The 24738-nt window shown below is 46.6% G+C and overlaps 1 protein-coding gene across 1 annotated transcript in view; it reads right to left on the bottom strand.

Moving 5' to 3' along the window:
• The window catches only part of Atp10a (ATPase phospholipid transporting 10A (putative)), a 67721-nt gene that overhangs the window by 13117 nt on the left and 29866 nt on the right, over positions 1–24738 (bottom strand). Inside the window, exons 4-15 of the mRNA XM_090321337.1 lie at positions 20014–20099; positions 15279–15385; positions 14333–14464; positions 12942–13072; positions 12031–12283; positions 8677–8879; positions 6808–7002; positions 4392–4634; positions 3986–4313; positions 3076–3179; positions 2851–2977; positions 550–734 (exon numbers count right to left, since the gene is read on the bottom strand). Of these exons, the coding sequence (XP_090177463.1) occupies positions 550–734; positions 2851–2977; positions 3076–3179; positions 3986–4313; positions 4392–4634; positions 6808–7002; positions 8677–8879; positions 12031–12283; positions 12942–13072; positions 14333–14464; positions 15279–15385; positions 20014–20099 (2094 nt within the window). The remainder of the gene's footprint in view (positions 1–549; positions 735–2850; positions 2978–3075; positions 3180–3985; positions 4314–4391; positions 4635–6807; positions 7003–8676; positions 8880–12030; positions 12284–12941; positions 13073–14332; positions 14465–15278; positions 15386–20013; positions 20100–24738) is intronic.

The raw sequence follows: 24738 nt of genomic DNA, 5'->3' as shown, positions 1-24738 counted from the left end.
GCCCACAGCTACATTCTGAGTTGAGTTCACACTTAGAATCAGAAGTTGGGTGAGGGCTCATACAGAGGCTGCACGTAGCTCCTTACGTACTTGGGGACTTACAGGGACCCATGTGACTTGATCACAAAGATCCTCAATTGCTATTGGGGTGTCCGAATCTAGAGGAAATCTCGGCAAAATGGAACCCAGCTCCAGTTCCACATTTGACACACACGTGACCCTCCTGATTTAAAAAAAAATGTATTCTCCCGTACTGTTGACATGAATTAGTATGTCAAGGATAAGAAAGGCTAAACTTGGCAATCATCAAGTTCCAGCTGCTACCAAAAAAAAAAAACTTCACATCTTCTAAACATATCCTCAAGTCCCAGAAACACAGTCCCAGTGCCCAGAGGGATTCAGGAAAAGCCAAGGCCCTTCGCACTGCAGCTGCTAGAGATGGAAGTCTTCAAAGATGGCCTCCCCAAGGATGGGGGGGAGAGGGGGCTGCCGTGAAATCCCCCCAGGACACAGGGACACGGAGGCAGTGCCTCTCTGAAACCGACCTACCCGCGAATCAGCATTGAGAGTGATGATTTCCTCGCCATGATCCAGTAGCTTGCATGCATAGGCGATGTTGATGGCTGTTTCTTGTTTGTCCCCAGTGAGAACCCAGATCTGGAGGCCTGCTTGCCGGAATTTAGCAATGGTTTCAGGGACTCCATCTTGTAGGCGATCCTCAATCCCAGTAGCTCCTGCAACGGTAGTGTGTTAGCCTTTCCTTCTGTCAGTACATCAAATACACCCTGTAACCTGCCTAGGGGTCGTCTGCTAACAGGCAAAGCCAATGCCCATTTGAAAAACCATCATGATGCAACACCATCCAGAGCTGTTGACGTGACTCAGCTCTGTGTAGAAGGTGAGTGAGTCACTGAATTACGTAAATTCAACCAACCAGGGCTTGAATTCTTGTGTTAGGCAGTGATCTTGTAACTTTAGAGATGCTTTGAAAACCAAGCTTGGGGGTGGAGGCAGAAAGGGCCACACTTCCAATCTAATGTAACCTCTGCCAAATTTCTGACAACACCATGTTTGTTCTGAATGACATTCACCACTTGTTACCAAAGCAGATGGTGTAGACATTATTTCTTTAGGGTCAATACTGGGACTTGAATTCAGGGCCTGTACTCTGTGTCTTAGCTTTTTTTTTTGTCAGTCATGGAGTATGAACTCAAGGCCTGGGTGCTTATCCCTGAGCTTTTGTGCTCAAGGCTAGCATTCTACCCACTTCTCCTCGGAATTTAGAGTCTTGGCCAGAATGGGCAGGAAAAAGGAAATTTCCAGAATGTAGTGTGCATGGGGAACTTTTCTAATGTTGATATTTATTTGTGGTTCTTTGAGGCCACTGAACACAAGCATCTAAATGAAGAGATCTTTAGAAATGGGTACTTGGTTCAAAAAGATGAAAAAATATGAATAGCTTATTTCATTTTTCTAAAAAAAAAAAAAACAACAATAAAAACCCAACCAAACCACGATGTTGAAGAATGAAACACAACAGTATCCCCAAATGACCCACTCGTGTGTGGATCCAGAGAGCCCATCTGATTAGAGCACCCCAGTTCTGTTGATCAAAGTAAGCTGAGCACTTTTTGAGGAGTCCATTTTAACTTACATTCAGGGATACAGCGCAGTGGAACAGGACACCAGTTCTCATGATCCTGGGCCTTTCCGAAAAGTGTTTGCATCTGTATTTATCATGTCTGCCACACCCCACACTGTGTGTTATTAAATATGAATTGCTATTCACTTAGCTACACATATATTAGCTATGCAAATATAGAAATGGTAAATCACCTAACTCTCCTGCCCAAGAAATTAAACACAAATAAAGGTAGCCTTTTCTATTAAAAAAAAAAGAATTCTGGAGCTTTGGTGGGGAGATCTGAGGAGTGTCCCCAAGTATCAGGGAGTGTTTGATATTGTCACCAATTCCTCTGTGACGGCATGGAGAGCCAGGCACCAGCCCATGTATAGAAAGCCTTGACAGATTCTTTCGCCACTTTGATAAATACTATATTAAATTATCTTAAATCTGAAATTCAATGCTAAAATGAAGTGTGAAAGTATGAACACCCTAATTTATTACCATCAGTTGATCAATATTTATGAAATATACATAGGAACGCCCCCAGAAGGAAACAGCACATTTTGATAAAAATGAGCTCAGTCTTCTTTTTATCCCAAGTGAATCTGAAATATTTATAAAATGTGAAACTCAGCAGTTTCAGGAGTATAAATGTTTCTCTGGTTGTGCCAGAGCGAGTTAGTACTGTCAGGTACCAGTCACATCCAAAGGCTGGCTTGGTCAATGTTGGGCACTGGTGGCTCACACCTGCCATCCTAGCTACTCAGGAGGTTGAGATCTGAGGATTGTAGTTCAAAGCCAGCTGGGGCAGAGTAGTCAGTGAGACTCTCATGGCCAATGAACCAGCAGAAAGCCCAAAGTGCAAGTGTGGTTTCACTAGTGGGAAAAAAAAAAACAAACCAAAGGACAAGGACCTGAGTTCAAGTCCCAGCATGGCACAAAAGAAAAGGGCTTGCCATTTCCATTTTTGTGAAAAAAGCTGGGCCTAGGGAAGGCAAAATGGCTGTGTAACAAACAAGGCACCTGCTGCCATATGAGTCCCAAGGGAAAATCAGAGACTATCTTAGCCTGGGAGAGAGGCTACCATGGGTCCATACGTTCCTTAGACAAACACAGCTAACTCAAGAGCATGCCCAGAGCCCAGCCACCGCCATGCAAACTCCGTTTGGTCTCTCCCCTCCTCCCCCCCCACCCCATCCAGCAGCTGGGAAAGTGTAAATCACCCAGCAGATGCAGATTTGTCTCCAGGCGGATGGCAGACTGGAAGAGGAGCTCCTCACGGTTGTCCACGGCCGATTCTGCTTCCAGGTGGCCTTGCAACCAACAGGCATACTCTTCTTTGCTTAGAACCTATGGCCCAAAATGGACAGGCCGAGGTGAGCTGGCGTGTGCGTGCATGTGTACGCGCGTGTCCAGAGGGCACTCTTGCAGAGGCAGCCTCCACGTACCCTCTTGGCGATACACAGCGTTCGCAGGCCTTCCACCGCGTACTGGTTGAGGTAACTCTGTGTTTTGCTTCGGATCTTTTTTTGATGTCTCCCTCTGGCATCATCTGGGGGTGGGTGGGTGGGACAAAGACCATGGAGGAGAAGGAAAGGCCAACCAGGATATCCTGCTGCAAGTCTGCCCTCACCCCAGGGCCCTTTTCTTCCCTTATGAAATAGCACACCCCACTTCCACTACAGTGCCAAGTCCATGCTGGTTTAAAATAGGAACCCCGCCAGGTGGTTCACCCCTGTATAATCCTGGTCTGAAATCAAGCTGGGCAGGAACCCTCTGGTCCTGGGCCTTGAACTCTGGGCCTGGCCACTGTCCCGAAGCTTCTTTCACTGTTCAAGGTTAATACCCAGCAGTACAAGACCACTTCTGGCATTTCGTTTACAAGATTTGAAAGATCATCCTCTGAAGTTTGAAATTAAGACAGAAACAGTAGGCCAGGAGCGTGGCCTAGTGCTGGTGTGCTCGCCCAAGCACCCACCAAGCCCTGGGTTGCATCCCTCCCTACCACAGACATGGAAAATGCCGGGAGTGGTGCTATGGGCTCAAGTGGTAGAGTTGCTAGCCTTGAGCCAAAAGTGTCCACGGGCTGGGCCTAGGCCCTGAGTTCAAGCCCCAGAAAAAAGAAAAACAAAAGTAAAAGAAAATGGAAAATGAGAGGAGAACTAGAACTATCCTAGAGGGAGAGGGAGTGGGAGACTGGTGGGCAGAGGGTGGAGATGTGTGGCTGGGGAGGAAGAAGAGGGGAGGGGGAGGAGAAAGGGGGAAGGGGAGAGGAGAAGGAGATGACAAGGAAGAGGGGAGGGAAGATGGGGAGGAGGGGGACTGGAGGAGGGGGAGGGAAGGGGGGAGGGGAGTTACCCGGGGAGCAGGGCAGCAGCAGGTCCATGAGCATGGAGTCGGCGCCCTTGGTGTAGACGTTGATCTCGTCGGTGAGCGGGTGGCGGATCACCACCGACATCCTCTTGCGGATGGCGTCGAAGCCCAGCGTGTGCAGCAGCTCGAAGGTGAGGCGGCCCAGGTGCGGCAGCTCCACCGACACCTGGTCGTGCAGCCGGTCGGCCAGGCGGCAGCGGTAGGCGCGCGCGGCGTACACCAGCGCCGCCTCGTCGGGGCTCTCGGCCTCGTAGCGGCGCTCGGCGTCGGCGTCGGCGGCCGGGGCGCGCGGGGGGCCCCCGCCGCCCGCGCCCTGGGCGCCCGCCGCGCCCCCGCCGCCCGCCGCGCCCTCGGCGCCCGCCGCGCCCCCGCCGCCGCCGCCGCCCGCCGCGCCCTCGGCCGCCGCGTCGCCGTCGCCGGGCAGCGCGGGCGCCGGCGGGCCCAGCCGCTCGTCCAGCCGCGCGAAGAGGCTGTCGTGGGGCAGCGTGGACAGGAAGCTGGAGCCCGGCTTCTGGTTGAACTTGGTGGCCAGGCTGCCGCTGCTGCAGCCCGCGGCCAGGCGGCTGGGCGTGAACCTCCGCAGGAAGCCCTCGATGGTCTTCACGGGGGACTTGAGCTCGAACCGCACCCTCACCTGCGGGACGGCCGGTCAGCGGGGCGCGGGGCGGGGGCGCGGGGCGCGGGGGGAAGCGGGGGGAGCGGGGCCGGGCTCCCCACCCCCCCCCGGCCCCCACCACACCCCGCCCCTCGCTTCACCCCGGCCTGCCGCCCAGCCCGCCTGCCCGGCCCCTCACCCAGACGCCGCTGCAAAGGGTACGCGCTCCTCTCATGTGCTGAAGGTTAATTTAAACGTCACAGTTCAAACCCTCAGTATCTTCCTTAGTAAATTGTCTCTGCCTACCTGTCATCCGTCCATCCAAGTTCATAGATCCATCCAGCCACCATCTATCCACCCATCATCCACCCATCCATCCATCCATCCATCATGTATCCATCCATCCATCCATCGGTCATCTATCCATCCATCCATCCATCCATCCATCATCCATCCATCCATCCATCCATCATCCATCCATCCATCCATCCATCATCCACCCGGCCATCATCCATCCATCCATCCATCCATCCATCCATCCATCCATCCATCCATCTGTCATCCATCCATCCATCATCTATCATCCATCCATCCATCCATCCATCCATCCATCCATCCATCCATCCATCAGTGCTGTTGTTTGGGTTGGTACTGGGGCTTGAACTCAGGGCTCTTGTCTGTGCTGTATCTCCATGTCTGGCTTTTTACTGGCCAGTTGGAAATAGGAGTCCCAGATTTGTCTGCCCAGGCTGTTGGGCTTCAAACTGTAAGCATGAGATCTCAGCCTCCAGAATAATTAGGTAGACAAGGCGTGAGTCCCTGATACCTGGCATGTGAGCAAATTGAATAGCAAAAATCAAGTGGAGCCGAAGTTCTAACCTTACAACTGTTCATGTTTGGAAAAGCTCAATAACAGAGAGTGGGTACCACATTTAATTTAACAGAACAAATGCCGGACCCCCAAAAAACAGAGTTTAATGTTCAACACTTTTGAACCAATGTGTATCTAAAGGCTGTGAATTGCAACAGCATGAAAAATACTGGCTTCCATAATGATTTTATTATATATAATATATATTTAAATATATTTCATTTTATCAAATATATATTTATATATTGTTATATATGTTATAATATATAAATATATTAATGCACATTTTATAATATATTAAATACTCTATATAAGTATACATGTTATATATAACATATTATGTATACTATTATACTATATACCATGTATAATGTACTATATGATGTACAATAGTATATGTTACATAATTGTACGATTATAGTATAATGGAAAGAATGTATAGTATATAAAATTATATAATTACATATAATTTTATATGTATATGATATGGATATTATATTACACCTCAGCATAATAAGAGGAGGTAGGGGCACAATTGAGTTCCGTTATGCCCTCATTCTTCATCCATATCAAGCTGCCTGGCTTGCTGTGCACATCTCTAGGCACAGCCCTTGTGCCGTGTGGCACCCCTGCAGGCCTTTGGAGGGGCATGCTCGTTATACACCAGCCCCCTCTCCTAGGGCGCTGGGGCTCAGGCCAGTGACCCTAGCTGCTCAGGAGGTGGCAAAAAAAAAGTGAGACTTGAATCTCCGATTTACCAGCAAAAAGCCACAGGGGAGGGGCGACTCAAGGGGTAGAGCTTCAGTGTTGAACAACAAGACTAAGGCATAGTGAGTGCCTGGCACGGAGTTAGAGCTCCAGGGCCAGCAGAAAAACTCATCAAACAAATCAACAAACAAATAGCCCTCGTGTTAGCCCAGACCCAAACCACCTTGAGGATTCCCGCTCTGTAACCTGAATTCGCATCCACAAATCCTCACCGATCACTCCAGGGCTCTGTGAGGTACCAGGAGCACAGACATGGCGCGTGCGCGCGCGCGCGCGCGCGCGCGTGTGTGTGTGTGTGTGTGTGAGTGACATGTCTGAAGACATTAAGAGAGAATGTCCAACCAAGCCCCTTATCCCAGAGTCTGGATTCAAATCCAGCTAGCCCTCCCTCCTGTGTGGCTCTGGGGTGCCAAGTTCTGAGTGGATCTGGAAGCACTGAGGCAAGGTGAGACCTCCCACACTCACCTGTCCACCCTCCAATGTGAGAGGTGCTGCAGGCAGCGCGTATGCCTGTATCACCCGGGGAAGACTGAGGACCGAGCACTTCAGAGAAGCATCAGGGCCAGCACTTGCCTTTTGTCGTGGCTGATCCGGGGAGGTGACGACAACGGTGTTGCAGATGGTGAGGGCAATGAAGAAGTCGAAAATGTCGGACAGCTCAGGCGAGAGATGGGCCAGCGGGTGGTCCAGGTGCCTGGAGACGGACAGGCATCGGTCACACTCGCTCACCTTCTCCAACAGCTTGGGGTCGGGTGTGATGTCTTTCTCCTAGGGGAAAAATAGAGGCACCCAGTTGGGTCTGATTTGAGTTGAACTACTGAAGGGGCAGTGATTTGATTTCTGGTGGTTGTCAGGTATATGTATCCTCCTTCCACGCATTTGTGGTGTATGATTCTAACTGGATAAACACGTATGTCATACACATAAGGGAAGAAAAGCATATGTTTTTGTGTTATGCAACTAATTACAAGCACTTTGTACAGAAGTGTATGTATCTAGTGAAAGGCTCACCCCTGGAATCCTAGCTACCTCCGAGGCTGAGATCTGAGGAGATCTGCGCTTTGAAGTCAGGCCTAATCAGAAAAGTGGGAAGTGGGAGCCGCGGCTCAAGGGGTAACAGTGCTAGCCTTGAGTAAAAAAGTCAAGAGCAAGGAGGCCCAGAGTTTGAGCCCTAGGACTGGCCGGCGAATACATACACACACACACACACACACACACACACACACACACACACACACACACACACACAACACAACAAATGTATACCATCCATCTCAAAAAAGTAACGCTTTCCTCTTAAAAACCATGCTTCTGTTGTTTTTTTTTTTCCTGCAGTCTTCTATCTTTCCTGAACTTTTCCAGGGCTTTAATTATATTAAAAAAAATTAAAAAAAAAACCCAAAACCAGTAACATCAAAATGGATGCAAGTCCCCATGATCTATCTATGATGGTCATCTTCTTTCTTTTTGGCTTTCTAAGGACCTCTCACCACATTGGTAAAGTCCTGAGTATGCTGGTCTGCTAGGTTGGAAAGTCTGACCTTTCACAAATCTGTCACACACGCTACAGAGAATGTACTACAATGCAGGGACCGCCTCCCCCAGCCCCAAGCCTGCCTTCCCGGGGTCCGTGTGTCCACAACTCTGGAGTATCATATTTAAATGGTACATTCTGTACACATCTAGAAGAGCAAGGCCACCCAGAAAATTTCCACTTGTTTCCGGAAATTTTCCTCTCTGGAGGCAGTATGTGAACAGCAGAGGAGGCGGGGAAAGCTGTTTTAATGGGACTTAAGTTTATCTAATTAATACTCTCTGTGTGTGTGTGTGTGTGTGTGTGTGTGTGTGTGTGTACTCTCTCCTTTTGGCAATTAACATGCTTTTTTGCCCCTCCCCCAGCTTCTACTGAATTCACTGCCTTTAGCTTTTTCACTCAGGGCTGGCCACTGTATTAACTGAGCAACAGCTCTGGCTTCAAAACAACAACAAAAAAGATTATTATAATCTCATCTTTAAGTAGCTAGACAAAGGGGTTACAATAGAACCATGCATCTTGACCATCATTCTCTTGTCTCTCCTAGCTTCCCCACCCCTCCAGTCCACTCCATTCTCCTCTCAGCACTTTCACACATGGACACTCAGCATGATGTTTATCTTCTTGCTTCTGGCCTTTTTTTTTTTTTTCCCTTGGTGAACCAGAAACAAGAGTCTCATGAACTTTCCAGCCACGACCTTCAGATCTCACCCTCCTGGGTGAAGTAGCTAGGATGACAGGTGCTGGAACCACAATCTCCCAGCCAAGACAGACTGCCCACAAGACACCCGAACACCAGTGTCTGTCTTTGTGGTGGCTGAAAACAACACTGGCAGTGACGAGAAAGGAAACGGGCAGATTCGTGGTTCTCTCCCAGAGGGCCGCCCGCCCATCCTGGCTGCACTCACCATGGGGCTACTGAACGCTGTGTGCCTGGATAGCATGCTGGCCCTCTTGGCCTCGGCACGGCTGTTGGTGCGCCGGTGGGTTCGGTGCGTGATCCGTACACTCTGGTGACTTCCGATGCTGCCTCTCGGGGATAGCGTGTTCACCCTCGACACTGCCTCCTCCTCCTCCGAGTCCACCTCCTGGTACCTGGCCAGACGCTGGGCTGTGGGGAGAGAGGGACACCGGGCAGGGAGCATTGACTGATGGAAGGTACTTCCTGTACCGTGAGCCTTTACCAAGCCCCCCCCCCACCCCTCCACGCACACATACAACCTTTGCTCCTCAATAGCGAGGCCACCTTTCCTGAGTGTCCACCAACAAAGGGATAAAGAATATCTTTGTCAGGAGCGGGTGGCTTATGCCTGTAATCCTGGCTATTCAGGATGAACGAGATCTGAGGTTCACAGGTTCAAAGCCATCCTGGACCAGGGAGGTCTGTGAGATTCCTATCTCTGATACATTACCAAAAGACAGCCACAAGTAGAGATGTGACTCCAGTGGTAAAAGCACTAGCTAGCCCCGAGGGGGCCGGGAAAGAAGCTCAGGGATGGTGCCCAGGTCCAGAGTTCAAGCCCCATGACCATGAAAGAAAAGAAGAAAGAAAGCAAGCCAGCCCAAAGTGGAGCCATTAGCCTTGAGCAAAAATGCTAAGGGACAACACCTAGACCCTGAATTAAAGCCCCAGTACTGCCACAAATAGATATAACACATCATGTATATATAAACACACACACACACACACACACCCCACTGAAATTCCTTCTGCCATCACATGGTATGGCTAAGCAGCCAGAGTTGAGGCTCAGTCAGTCAAGCTCCATCCAAGAAGTAATGCTGCAGCTGAGGCACAGGGGGCGCTGAACAGTCTCTGCAGCCTCCTGGGAATGGTGGTATTATGGGCTGTTGCTTACTAGCTCAGGGCTCTGAAAATCTTTTCCTGAGTTTTGCCCAGTTAGCATGGCCTGTGGCGTCATGGATTAGCATTGATAGCATTAGACTATTCACGAAGATCACTAATTCAAAACAAGTGTGTAAGTAGAACATCGTGTGCAGGCACGGTACTGGGTAGAAACGCAGGATACCCCAACACCAGGAAGCTTGCTAAAGGTACCCATGCCTTTGGTCAGTCTTGGGAGATATTGTCCCAATTTGGTGACAGTTAGATAGCACGGAAGAGCAGTGAGACTGTGTCTGCTCTTGACTTTTGTGTACTTGGGAGTTTGGCTTTGGCCTTCAGAGGGACAGATCTGTCTGTTCTCCCCTCCCCTGCCAGCAGCTGACATGAGAGGTCTGTGTGGTCCTGGCTCGGGGCTCTTCCTTCCTTCTGAGCCTGGGAGTGGGGGAAGTGGGGTTCAGGCCCCAGTGGCCTCAGGAATGTGAATGCCAGTCAACCAGGAGGCAGGTCATCAGGTCACAAGGAAAGGTGGTCTCCATGGCTGATTCTGGCATGTGAGCTGGGGCTCGGCTCTCATGGAAAATCTATCTGAACTCATTAACCAACGAGCACGCAGATCCCAAGACTAATCTGGCTGAACACATTCTTTGCCTTTGTTTCTGCCAATTGCGGGTCCACACACATCTCTAAAACACGGAGCCATGGTGCATGGCAGTCTCAGTCTTCCTCTGTCTTCTGGAGGCCACAGAAACTCTCAGTTTCCTGTTATCAGGACAGCTTGTGAGAACTTATGACAACTTGTCAGAATCTTTCTGTGATTCTGTCCCTCGGGGTTTCAAATCTCAACTATTTGATGTCTGTATGTACTGAGGAATGATTAAGTCAAGCTAATCTGTCACCCCACTTTCCTATCTTTTATTGTGTATGGGGAAGGGGGAGGTCAGTACTGGAACTTGAACTCAAGGCCTCACACACTTTCTTAGCTTTTTTTCTTCCTTTTTCTCTAGGTTGGCACCCTACCACTTGAGCCACACCTCTGCTTCTGGCTTTTTGCTCCTTAGATGGAAATAAGTGTCTCATGGGTTTTTCTGCCTGGGCTGGCTTTGAATTAGAACCCTGAGAACTCAGCCTCTTGAGAAGCTATGATTATAGGCATGAGTCTCCAGTAACCAGCTTTACCTACTTGAAATGGACCCGTAGCTATTCTGAAATATACATTAGTGACTTGAGTCAATCAGCTGTTTAGATTGCAAACCTACTCTTCTTGACTCTCTCTGAAAGGCCCTTGCAGAAAATTTCGCCTGGGGAATGAACTACTCTGTATAAAGTTTAGGTGTTTGGGAAGAGGAAAGGAATGTAGAGCTGGGGATGACGCACAGGAAAAGGAATGACACCCTAAAGAGAGTGCAGAATGGCTGCAGGGGACACTGGCAGTTGATTTGGGATGCCAAATGAAACAGTAAACAAGAGCTGCTGTGTCTTCCATTAGGCCTTGACTACTTTAACTGTACAGACTATAACTCAGGAAGGAACCTGTTTCCAGGCATGGTTGTTCCTTTGATGTTCTTTGTTTCTGATATAGGAAAGGGAGTCTTCTTTGGTCACGCAATCACCCTTACAAACACTCCTGTGAGTGGGGGAACATTCACCACAGCGCCATCTCCTGGCAGAGCTGGGGATGGCTGGTTCTAGACACCCTTGGCTTAGGAAGCTAGTAACTCTCCTGATTTCCTTCAACAAGGAAGGAGGCAGCAGAGGATAAGGAAAGGAAAGCTGGGAGGCGAACCTGCCTACCTAATCACAAATGAGGCAATTCATTTCTCTCCAGCTCCCACGGACATTGTGTTCCAAGGGAAAGAATGCAGCCTGAATTACCCAATGCCCTTCTCAGAACTTTCAGCTGGTAACAGGAAGATGGATGATTGACAAAAGATATCTCTCTCTGGGTCCCTTTGGGGTGGCACAGTGAAGTGGACTGCATGGCATAGAAATGAGTTCCTCAAGGGTGGGACACCCCTTGCCTGGCTGCTGCATCTGCCTGGTGGAAAATGAATACGGAAACAGATGGCTATAAATTCCAAAGACTGCAGTGAGTGAGCTGGGGCCATGTCAGCCTGGTCTATAAACAGCACCGAGATTCAGGCTCCCAAGGTGAAAATCAGCATTCTCTGAGACTTGTGATATGGTGGTGGTGGTGGTGTGTGTGTATGTGTGTGTGTGAGAGGAGAGAGAGAGAGAGAGAGAGAGAGAGAGAGAGAGAGAGAGAGAGAGAGAGAGAGGAGGGAGGGAGGGAGGGAGGGAGGGAGGGAGGGAGGGAGGGAGGGAGGGAGGGAGGGAGGGAGGGAAGGAGAGATTGTCCACATACTTTGGATCTAGTAGTCTGGGGTCCCTATCCCTAGCACCCCCCTTCCAGACTCACCATTCGCATCATGAGAATATTCAACACCAGACACAATGCATCTTCGGAAAACCATCTTGTTTTCAGTTAAAGTGCCTGTTTTATCGGAGAAGATGTATTGTATCTGCCCCAAGTCCTCCGTGATGTTCAGTGCCCGACACTGCAACTGCGAGTCTGTCTCTTCGTCGTACAAGTCTATGTCCTGGTTAATGAAGTATACTTGGCACACTTTGACAATTTCAATGGAAACGTATAAGGAAATGGGGATCAACACCTAGAGGAAGACAGAAAGTATACAGGATGAATGAAGGAGAGAATCAGAAAGCAGCAGACTTGGTCAAATCTACTTCAATAACAAATGACTATAAAGGAAAGGAACAGGAACTGTACTGTACCTTTAAGAGCATACATGGGTTGGTTTAGAGTCACTATTGGAAAAGGATTAGATTGCTGGCAAAGAGAGTTTAAACTAGGAAGAACCTACAGTACACCTGCAGAGTAGAAATCCACTATGGTGTCTGGAGAGAAGCAAGCGTTTTCGTATTACTAAAGTTTGCTTGAGAGAGGCTAGGAAGAGAAAGAGAGAAAAAGAGAGAGAGAGAAAAAAGAAAAAACATAGCATAGTCAGACTCCTTGTAAAAGCAATGTCATCTCAAACCACAGCAAGATTCAACCCCCAGGCTTTCCCTGGGCTCTGGGTGACAGCAGCTATCTGTTACTTGTGGACAAATCCCCACAGTTCAGGGAGAAGCCACAAAAGGAAACAACATTTATCATAGAGGACCTATTTCCATCACGAGGTATGACTAAAAGGCCATTTTGTCAGTTGCCATGTTGAACTAATACTAGGCAGGCTGCAGAAGTGACTGGTAATTCTTAGCATGTGCGATGACTCTGAAGTTCTCCACTGAGAATTAAAGCACTGACTATACCTGCAGAACAATGATCATTGTCAAAAAGGAATACACTGCAGCTGTGATAGGGGAAGGAGAGCCGCCATCAGACTCCGGAACTTCGAATAAAGCTTTCTTCTCTTGATACCTCTGTACCCACAATCCATGTCCTGCAACCACATGCAAAGAGAAAGGTGACTGAGCCGAATGAAAACCAGGGACATGACTGGTAAAATAAATGAAGGTTTAACAACTACAATTTGTTATGGGACACATAGCACATTTGGTTTCTTAGTTTGCCTTTTGAGCAAGCAAGTAAAAGCACAGCCAATTCTTGGCATTCATGGTCAGACTTCTGGAGGAATCTGAACTTGATGTTTTCTTCTCCCCCGAGGTTGGTGCAGAATGCAGGAAGTGCTAGTAAAGGTGTTTACCAATGCCTATCTCACAAAAAACCTAGTCTCAGCCCAGCGCCGATGGCTCACACCTGTAATCTTAGTTACTCTAGAAGGCTGAGATCTGATGATCAAGGTTCAAAAAGCCAGCGTGAGCAGGACAAGTCAGTGAGACCTTTTATCTCCAATGAATACCAAAAAGCTGGAAGTGACGGGATGGATCAAATGGTTGAGCAATCACCTTGAGCAAAAAAGCTCAGGGCTAGCCCCTAGGGTCGAAGTTCAAGCCCCCAGGATTGGTACTAAAAGTAAAAACAAAAAAAATCTCATGAGATGCTTAGTATAAAAGCAACAGATTTTTCAATAGGCAATACTCATTATTTTGAGATTTAATCCTCATTGTGTGTGTGTGTCTGTGTGTCTGTCTGTCTCTACTGGGGCTTGAACATAGGGCTGCAATCTCTTGTTTAGCTTTTTCTGTTCAAGGCTGGTGCCCCACCACTTAAGCTTTTAAATGGAGGTAAGAGTCTCTCAAACTTCTGCCCAAGGCTGGCTTTGAAAGCCAGTCTTGGATCTCAGCCTCCTGAGTAGGTGAGTGTGAGCCATGAGTGTGTAGCAATCCTCACACAGAATAAGAAGTCAGTGCAAATGCACTGTCATTTCACTAACAGGTCCCATACCTATCTGGTAACAGAAGCCTTCTTTATATTCTGTACAGCCAGTTATCAGGGCTGTATCACACCTGCCTGGTCCTGGCAGGCAGCTGCTCAGGGACAAGGTGAAGGTCACGTCCACTCTTGCCTCAACCTTCTCATTCCTCTTCACGGCCCGTCTTCAGGACCCACTAAGTCTTGAACTTTCCATTACTACGTGCAGCCTACTATCCGGCTCTCTTCTACATGGCTACCAGACTCAAAGAGCCCTTGAGTCCAGGCTGTGCTGGCGGGGAGTGGGTGGAGACAGTCCGCCAAGTTTGCCTCTCTGGAAGCGGTGGGACCACAGTCATTCGGCTGATGGTCCATCTGGAGGACTTACCAACCGCCGAGAAGAGAGACATGCAAACAAGCAGGAGGACGCACCACAGCACGTCGCAGTTCATCTGCCTCTCCAGCTGGCTGCGCTTGTAGCGGGGACCACTGTTGTTCAACAGAGCTTTCGTCTCGTGTCCTGGGAGGGGAGGACGAAGACGCGATGAATCCATGTCCCCTGTGTCCTCGGGACCAATTACCGGCATCTTATGAAGTTAAACAATTATGCTATAGGCTGACTATAGCTATGTGACACACTCAGTCTACCTCGCAGAGGATAAACTGACGATATATAATTTTATATATTAATATAAATACATTCATAGATCACATAGAAAATAATTATATAATTCCATCTAATTTTTTTGTGGTGGTGGTGGTGGGCCTGGGTGTTATCCCTGAACTCTTCAGCTCAAAACTACCACCCTACCTCTGTAATTTCATATGTATAGGAATACATAAATTCATATGGAAATCTGTTTTATAATTTTATATTTGTATTAATCAGGTATTATCTAATTATATATTTATGCTAATGTAGTGTATAATACATTATAATTCAATGCAATAGATACATATTGTATGTTATATATAATGCATAACAAATTTTATATTTATAAATGTATCTATGTTATGACATTACATATTGCGATATACAATGTATATTTTATATGTACATAATTTATGATACACGTGTATATGGATGTGTGTACATATATATACCACCATGAAGAAAGAAAGAACACCGGCTAGAAAGTATTCTGGTTGGGGTATTATTGGAAGAATGATTTTTGTTCTTTTTTTTCTTCTGTTTTCCTCACTGTCTCAGGTTTCTGAGTGCTCTTCTCTCATAATCAGATAAAGATGGAGCAGAGGCAGGAGTAGGCGCCCTCCCCACCCCACTCCCCCCACGTGGGGGGGGGCAGCTCCTGGCCTGGGACGCCGGCACCCACCTGCATAGACCACGATGCCAGCCACGGCCTCGGTGTTTCTGATGGTACAGCCCCGGAGTAATAGGTTCTCCTTATGCAGCCCGGCCTTCTTCCCGTTGTCATGAATGCTGGGGAGGAACAGGCTGCCCGTCACGTGACTCGGCATGCTAGGCCATGTGACTGCCATGTGTTATGTGATGGTGCAGTCTTGACAGCACTGTCTTACAGGGAAGAAAGGACCTGACAAAATGGGGTTGTTTCCTCCCTCCTTCCTTCCTTCCTGTACTGGGGCTTGAACTCAAGGCTGGTATTCTACTACTTGGGCCATATATGTAATTTCTGGCTTTTTGCTGGTTCATTGGAGATGGGATCTCTTGGATGTCTCTGACTGGGCTGGCTTCCAATTTCCATCCTTGGGGCTGGGAGTTTGGCCTAGTGGTAGAGTGCTTGCCTAGCATGCACGAAGACCCGGGGTCGATTCCTTTGTACCACATACATAGAAAAAAAGCTGGAAATGGTGCTATGGCTCAAGTGGTAGAGCTCTAGCCTTGAGAAAGTCCAAGGACAGCGCTCGGACCCTGAGTTCAAGCTCCAGGACTGGCAAAAAAAAATTTCCATCCTTGGATCTCAGGCTCCTGAGAAGTTAGGGTTACAGGCATGAGCCATGAATGCCCAGATGACCTGGTCTTGTTTTTCTTCCAGGAAAAACTTCTTAGAAAAACATTCTTCCTAGAAGTGGAAGAATGGCCTTTCTAAGTGGTGCCCTTTCCATAGGAGATGCATTACTTTTAATTGGCACAAAAACACACAGATGCCTCTAGAAAAGGGAATATTATTCATTTTGGTAATATTTCTTGACATTTTTTTCCTTATTAAGAAGTTATGAAGTTATTAGAAATAGGCCAGATGGCTCACACCTGTAATCCTAACTATTTAGAAGGCTGAGAGCTAATGATCATAGTTCAAAGCCAGCCCTGGCAGGACTCTTCTCTAGGGAACCATCAGAAAACTGGAAGTGGAGCTGTGGCTCAAAGTGGTAGTACACTACCCGTGTGCACATAAGCTGAGGGACAGGTACCAGACTTTGAGTTCAAGTCCTAAGACTAAATAAATAAATAAATGTAGATGGAATGGACATGGAATCTAATAAGAGTTCATTTGAAATGTGTAAATCTTTATGCTGAGTGGAAAAAATTATGTTGAATGAAGTTAAGTCAGGCCCAGAGGCAAAGGGCACATGTTTTCTCTCATAGGTGCAAGTTAGATCTAATTTATAAAATATGTAAGTCATAGGTCAATGTACACAGATTGTGTTAAATGAAGTACAGTATATTCAGGGGAAGATTCCAAAAGTATAACTCTTTAGGAAAACAAACTCACAGTCTAACAACATGAATGCCAGGAGGCTGGTACTTGAGGTGTGTGGAAGTGAGACCAAGGGGACAGGGGTTGCATAGAAGAAGAAAGGGGGAAAAGAGTGTCATCATAGTATTCAATGCATATCCTACAAAACTCCGAAAAGGGAAGGGATGGGTGAGGTTGGGTGAGATGGGAAAGAAGGATGAACCTGATCCAAACACATTGTACTCATAAACTGGCATGTTAGATTATAATCCCTTTGTACAACTACTTAAAGATAATAAAACTAGATCAAATGCCAGTGACTCACATCTGTAATCCTAGCTACTCAGGATGCTGAGATGTGAGGATCTCAGACCAAAGCCAGTCTTGGCCAGAAAGTACCTGAGCCTCTTATCTCTAATTAAGCACCAAAAAAAAAAAAAGCTAGAAATGTGGCTCAAATGGCAGAGGACTAGCCTTGAACAAAAGAAGTGTAGGGACAGCATCTAAGCCCTGAGTTCATGTCCCAGGTCAGGTACAGAAAGAGAGAGAGAGAGAGAGAGAGAGAGAGAGAGAGAGAGAGAGAGAGAGAGAGAGAATAGATTCAGAACTCTGTAGTCAATGTAGATTCAGAACTCTAGTCAATCCACGGATTCTCAAATTCATACACTTGGCTAGGACTGTGTCAGGACCACATTAGGAGACTCAGTTTGAGTTGCACAGGTCATAGGGAGAGGCTTTGGAAGCTTCCAGAACCACAGCAGGAGCCTGGCCTAACCTTTCTCTGTTAACCACGGATGCACCTTCCAAAAAGCCTTCTTTTCATAACTCTGAACGGACGGGCTCTGTGAGCCTGCCTGCCCGCCCGCCTGCAAACCCACAATCCAAATGCTTCCTCGGTCATTCTTAGTCTTGAAAGCTCACCAGAGACCTTTGAAGAAATCCCTCCTGCCGTCTCCTAGCATCAAGCACACTGACCACAGCAATCAACCTATTTTCCGGTGTAGAGGAAAAGCTCATCATCAAACCGAAGCTCGGATGCTATTCTTTGGCACAGCCAAATACAAGAGAACTGCAGGACATGGCTCAGCCAGCACGCTGCTAACAGTCCACACTGGCAATTAATTCCCAGACAGTGGACGGCTTGCCTTGAAAAAGTGACTCAAGACTGAAAAGCCTCGGGTGAAGCATCGAAGACCAGCCTGTCAGCGACATGGCTGCACACAAAAAAAGTCCCATTCTACATTTTCCAGGAAGAGGACATGAGGGTCCTCAGTGGAAATCTCTCTGGGATAACAGTAAAAAAGAAAATAAAATCATCTCAGGTACCACTCATCCTTAGCCCAAGCAAGGAACTACTTTGTTGAATGGCAACCCCATTGTACAACTACTGAATGATAAAAAATTAAATTTGGGGCGGGGAATGGGTAATATGGTTAAGATAAGGCTGTTAGGATGGCCCCTAATCCAGAAAGGCAAGGCCGAGTAAAGATGCAGGGAAAGATACCATCCACAGCTTATGCAGAGAGCAAGGCCTCAGGACAACCTTTCTGATGATCCTTTGACCTCAGCTTTCTAGACTCTAGCTCACAGGACATCAATCTCTGATGTCAAAGCTGCACTCTTTGGCAGCTGGTGGCCGCTGAACAAATCCCTCTCCCGTTTAACCTAAGCTCCTCAGAAAAGCTCAGGTGCTTCAAGTGTCCGGGTTTCTTGACCCTCTCTTCTAAATGAAACAACTAGATGTGGCAATAGCATTCGTGGATGCCTGGGGCTGGGGATACAGCTGAGTTCATCTATTAACTGTCCTACCCAGCTCTTCTCTCTCTCCAAAGTGGTTCCACCCTCAGTGGGATGGAACAGGTACCATTTGTCAGGTTCCTGCAGGGGCTCTGAGGTAAGCACCAACATAATGACAAGGACCTGCCACGCAAGTGGGAAGCCATCCGTCCAAACACAACAGAACCAGGCTGGCTCCCTGTCCAGCCACCTCTTCTCAAAGCCAAACGTCACAGGGCCAAAGTCCAGGCACCTTGAATAAAGTCACCAAACCAACCCACCAGCTACTATCATCAGAAACTTGAGCACTTTAGCTCTACCCTGAGAAAGTAGCCTGATGCCAGGCCACCGTGTTTATCAGTTGCCAGAGCAATCTTCCCATGTGGAGTTTGAATGTTATGTTCAACTATTAGTATTCCTCTGGCTTGGTATGTGTGGCTCAGGTGACTGGGTAGCTCCTATGTGACTGTGGAGCTTTCTGAACCAGCCAGCTACACAGGACAAGCAAGTCAGCTCTTCTCATGCTGGGTGGAGAGCGCAACCTTCCAAGGGTGAGTTCAAGGTTAACAGCCTTCAGGAATATTCTCCGAGTTAAATTCCCCCAGGCCTATAGTTAAGAGATCCTCATATGTTGTAGTCTGTTGTGCATTGTGGACGTGTTTTTCAGTGGTCTAGCAAATGCTGAACGTTGGCTCTGACCTTGGCTTTGGGCCACATGATCTTGGTGCTGGGTTGGGTCTATCCAGTGGGAATGTTGGGAAGGACGTTGGAGGAATAGCATAATGGGAGCAAGAAATGACAGATTATATTCTCTGATCCCTAATGTAAAGGAAAAATGGCAGAGCATGTCCCAATAAGTCCCTACATTTAAACACATAACACGCGAGTCTTCAGTTGTCTAATTGTGTTAACCCAGCTGCTACTAATCGCTATCTGTCCTGATGGGTCTCTTAAAGTCATCGTCTGATTGGATTTCTTGTGTGTGCCAGGCCTGGGCTTGGGCTCAGGGCCTGAGCTTTGTCCTTGGGTTTTTTTTTCAAGGCTAGAGCTCTATCACTTGAGCCACAACACCACTTCCAGCTTTTTTTTTTCTATGTATGTGGTACCAAGGAATCGAACCCGGGTCTTTGTGCATGCTAGGCAAGCATTCTACCACTAGGCCAAACTCCTAGCCCCTGGATTTTTTTTTTTTTTGCCAGTCTTGGGCTTGAGCTCAGGGCCTGAGCACTGTCCTTGGACTTTCTCAAGGCTAGAGCTCTACCACTTGAGCCTCAGCACCACGTCTGGCTTTTTTCTATGTATGTGGTACCGAGGAATCGAACCCGGGTCTTCATGCATGCTAGGCAAGCACTTTAACCACTAGGCCAAACTCCCGGCCCCGATTTTTTTTTTTTGATCAGTCCTGAGGCTTGAACTCAGGGCCTGGGTATTGTCCCTGTGCCTCTTTGTGCTCAGCACTCTACCACTTGGGCCATAGCCCACCACTGGGAATTTTTTTACTACTCAGTCAACCTAAGTAGTTGAGATTGCTTAGGTGACCAAGCAGCCCAAGCCAAGGGCCAAGAATGCTCCAGAATGTGTGTGTGTGTGTGTGTGTGAACAGAAGGACAGAAATGGAATAGGGCACAGTACTCACATGCAACCACGGAATCTACTCAGGTCGTTGTTTGGTTTCTCACACTCAATGACACTGGTGAACGTCAAGGGATCAAATTCAGAGACCTAAAATAATGGTATGCATACATTAGGGAAATAAATCTGAGTTCAGGCTGTTCTGTTCTGAATGACACTTGTAATGCCCAGACGTTGGTGGCTCACGCCTGTCATCCCAGCTACTCAGGAGGCTGAAGTCTGGAGAAATGAGATGCCAAGCCAGCCCAGGGAAGGAAAGTTTGCCAGATTCCATCTCCAAAATAACCAGCAAAAAACCCCAAGCTGGAGGTCTGACACCAGAGTGATAAGAGTAAAAGCTGACCAAGTACAGAAGCCCTGAGCTATAACTCCATGGCCAGAAAAAAAAACACAAAATAACCAAAACAAAAACAGCTCAAAACTTAAAAAAAACAAAAATGAACCTTTCTTTCACACGTCCATCATCAAGGGGAAAAAAAGTGCATGAGCCGGTTCATAAAAAGTGCATAAACACCGTTAACTCCCCTCTAAGATGTTCTTTTTTATTATTAAAAATTATCTTTAGTTATACAAAGGAGATGCCATTCCACAAAGCAGTTTACGAAGACTGTGCGTCCACATTTATGTCACCCTCTCAACATTCTCTCCTCTCCCAGCCTACCTCTTCCCACACTTTTCTTTATTCTGTAGGATATACACTGAGTTTTTAGAATTCTTATCTCACCATCACAACCTACACATAACCGTTAGCTATAAAGGTACTTTCTCAAATCTCTCACCTCATGAGTTTACAGTGCAGCAAGTTTACTGAAAGGGGAGCTTAACTAGAGAAAATAATAATTGAGATTATAATGCTATTCTTTTCAACTTTATTTAATAGCACTGGAGATCAAATGTAATATCTCAATGAATGCTAGGCAAATGGAACTATAGCCCTGTTCCAAAGAATGCTACTTTAAGAAGATGGTTCTGGAACTTTCTGCTCCTTCCTCCTTAGCTGAAATGGCGGTCCATTGCATTTACAGAGCAAGACTGTGTTTCAGAGCCCCGTCTTTATTTAAAACTTCGTGAATTTTCTTGAAGCCAGAAGCCAGATACAGGGTACAAGATGATTCTGAAAGCGGTAGACTCCAGAGAACACCACAATTATTTTTGGCAGACAAGAAAAAACAGGACTTAAAATATTCTGTCTCTGTTTATTATTCTTTCTTATGAAAAAATGTAATGTACATGGTTCAGAAACAGTTGGACATTCTGTCTCTGGGAACTCACAGCCTCCGTATCATAATCATACACTTTGAGATCTGGGTAGGCACAGATGCCTGCCTTTCTTTTGCAACTGGAGAGGGAGGAAAGGAGGACTTCCAGAAACTTCTATGAGCCAGATTGGTCCCTATCCAAATCACATGTTGAAGTCTTAACCTAGTATCTCAAAAGAGGGGGCTGGGAGCGTGGCCTAGTGGTAGAGTGGCTTGCCTAGCATGCATAAAAACCCGGGTTCCATTCCTTGGTACTGCATACGTAGAAAAGCAGGATGTGGTGCTGGGGCGCAAGTGGTAGAGGCGCTAGCCTTGAGAAAGCCCAAGGACCGCCCTGAGTTCAAGCCCTAGGACTGGCAAAAAAAAAAAAAAAAGTGAGTGAATAAATGCAAGAACTTACTTATACTCATCTTGCATGTCAATGTCTCCAATTCATTAACTGGAAGAAACAAAGAGATACCCTGTCTTGCCCTAGCATATAGTGACCACTTCATCCTGTGCGTTAAATAAGCAAGTATCCTAACAAAGCCACACACATTGTTTTGCTGGGAGCAGAATCTACTAAACAGATAAAGAAGCATAAATGTCACTGTTCTTCCCATTCAGTTTCCTGGGTTCAGCATTTCTAGTGATTTCTGTCCCACTTAACTTACAATTTAATCAACAATAGCAATCATATGGATATACTTGGTAATCCTAAATGTAGTGCGGCTGGCAGGGGAGTGGATGGATGGAGGCAGCCTATGGAGTGACAGGTTCTGCATGTGACACAGCCCTTCCAGCTGCCTCACTGTCTCCATGGCAACCGGAATGCCTATGTCAGGATCCTCATAGACCAGACTATCCTCAGGGGTGACGCCATCGTGTCCATACCACATTGCTTCCGGCCACTTCAACATCTCTGCCAGCTCTTGGATAAATACACCAAGGGGTGTTTGACTTTCTACTTTATTCCACGTTCCCACCCACCCCCCCGGCCCAACTGCAAACTTTCTTGTGCTAGAGATAAAGTGGTCTTGGCTTTGTTTGAGAGCAGAGAGCCAGCTTTTCTCTCTTGAAGTCTGACCTCTCTTGCTGCCTTTGCATCTTTTGTTCCTCTACCTTCTGGCTACTTCACAGCCCCTCCCTGCCAAAAGAAACACACACCCCCAACCCCTAGCTTTCATTTGCATGTTGCCAAAGTCCCAAGGCTCAAATGTCTGGGTTTGAGCCTGGATTTCCCGCCAAATCAAATGCCTTTCTTTTTCCTCCAGGGCAAAAACAATTCGCGCTGCACGAGCATGGTAGGGCAGTTTGCAGACTCCCCCTGACACCCCCATTTTCTTTGATCAAATAGGGAGAAGGCATCAAGACTGGCTATAAATTCAGACACAAATAATGAGAGCTAGTCCACACAACACCTCAAGGAGGGGTTCTCTTCACAATGGCCGGCTCCAGAGAATCTGGACTTGTTCTAACATGATTCTGTGGCATGACGCGTGTCGATAAGGGTGAGGCTGGGCTGCTCTGCACAGACTGCAAAGCAGCCTGTCTGCTTTACAGTCCCAGGCTATCTAGCACTTTGTCTTCCATGACAAGTGGGAGCTGTATCCTCATGTAATAGAATGTTTTCTTCAACAGTGGGAAAAAATAATGTAGAAGTAATGCACCCTCTATCTGGTGAATATAACGGTAATCCCTGTATACATTACAATAAATAAAAATGGGAAAAAAGAAAGTTCTGACATGCTACCTCAATGGATATACCTTGAAAACGTATGTGCTACATGAGATAGGAAAAATCTGAAATAATGTCTTTTACTATTCATATGAAATACTTAGAATTGAGGAATAGAGAGGAAATTTACAAGAGATTGAAGAACAGTGAAATGATGAATTACTGCTTGACTGTTTCCAGAGATTCTGTGAGAGAAGATGCTAAGCTCGGGGGAGAAAATGGTAACAACAGTTAATATGTGTAGGGGGAAATGTACACTAAATTGTACATTTAAGATGACAAGCCAGCAAAATGTTATGCTATATATCTATTTTACCAGGCACTATACTGAGCCCTGCTGAGTAGAAGAAGGAACTAGAATTTCCTCATTGCTGGTGGGGATAAAAAAAAAAGGTGCTGGGAGTTCGGCCTAGTGGTAGAGTGCTTGTCTAGAATGCACAAAACCTTAAGTTTGATTCCTCGGTACCACATACACAGAAAAAGCTGAAAGTGGTACTGTGGCTCAAGTGGTAGAGTGCTAGTCTTTGAGAAAGTTCAAGGACAGGGCCCTGGCCTTCAGTCCAAGACCCAGAACTGGCAAAAGAAACAAACAAACAAACAAAAAAACCAAACCAAACCATCCCAATAAAGCTTACTTTAAAAAACAAAAAAAGGCATAGCACTTTGGAAAACCTGAAACTGTTAGCTATAAATCTGGCCACTTCTAAAAAAGTTAAACATATATTATAGGATTCAGCCTTTGGCTATTTTCTTTGTCTAGCTGAAATGAAATTCTATGGCTTCACACAACCCTAACATATGGATTTTCAACAGATTAATGTATTGTCAAGATGTATAGCTGAGACAGCTAAACAAGCAAATAGTACTAGTAACAAAAAGGAAATAGGCAAATGTTTATATATACAACTTAGCTGAATCTCAAAATATTTGTACTGCAGAGAAGGAAGACAGAACAAAAATTTACATACCATATGATTCTATTTATATATAAATCTCAAAGAAGTCCAAAATAATCTAGGATGACTAAAAGAAGATCAATGATTTGGGCGGGGGCTCAGGAAGGGGTTGGGGGGTGACAGATGAAATCATCACCTTGATTGTGGTGATGGTAGTTTACCTTGGTGTTAAGGCTCATTAAACCATACACTTCAATTATGTGCCCTTTACTGAATACCAATAACATCTCACAAAAAGCTGGTTAAAAAAATGAAAGACTGGGCACTGGTGGCTCATGCTTATAATCCTAGCTGTTTAGGAGGCTGAGATCTAAGGATCATGGTTCAAATCCAGCCTGGGAAGCAATGCCTGCAAAACATTCATTTCCAATTAACCATAATAAAAGCTGGATGTGGAGCTGTGACTGGCAGAGTGTGAGGCTTGAGTACCAGAGCTCAGAGACAGAACCCAGTGCCCTGAGTTCAAACTCCAAGACAGGTACCCCCGCAAAAAAAAAAAAAAAAACAAAAACCCAAGTAAAAAGAAGGAGGAAGGAGAAGAAGCGGAAAAAGAAGAGCGAGGAGGAGGAGGAGGAGGAGGAGGAAAATGCCACTTATGCCTATAATCCTACTTATTCAGGAGGCTGAGACCTAGAGAATCATGATTTGAAGCCAACTTTGGACAGTAAAACCCATGAGATTACATCTCCAACTAACAACCAGAAAGTAGGGACTGAAGGCATGATTCTGGTGATAAGAGCATCATCTATAAACAAGAAAGCTAAATGAGGGTACTAGGGCTTGACACTGAGTCTTGG

The sequence above is a fragment of the Megascapheus bottae genome, chromosome 30, assembly GCF_031878675.1.
Source record: "Megascapheus bottae isolate mThoBot1 chromosome 30, mThoBot2.hap1, whole genome shotgun sequence".
NCBI lineage: Eukaryota > Metazoa > Chordata > Mammalia > Rodentia > Geomyidae > Megascapheus > Megascapheus bottae.
The sequence above is the reverse complement of the archived record's forward strand: the minus strand, read 5'-3'. Positions and strand labels throughout refer to the sequence as shown.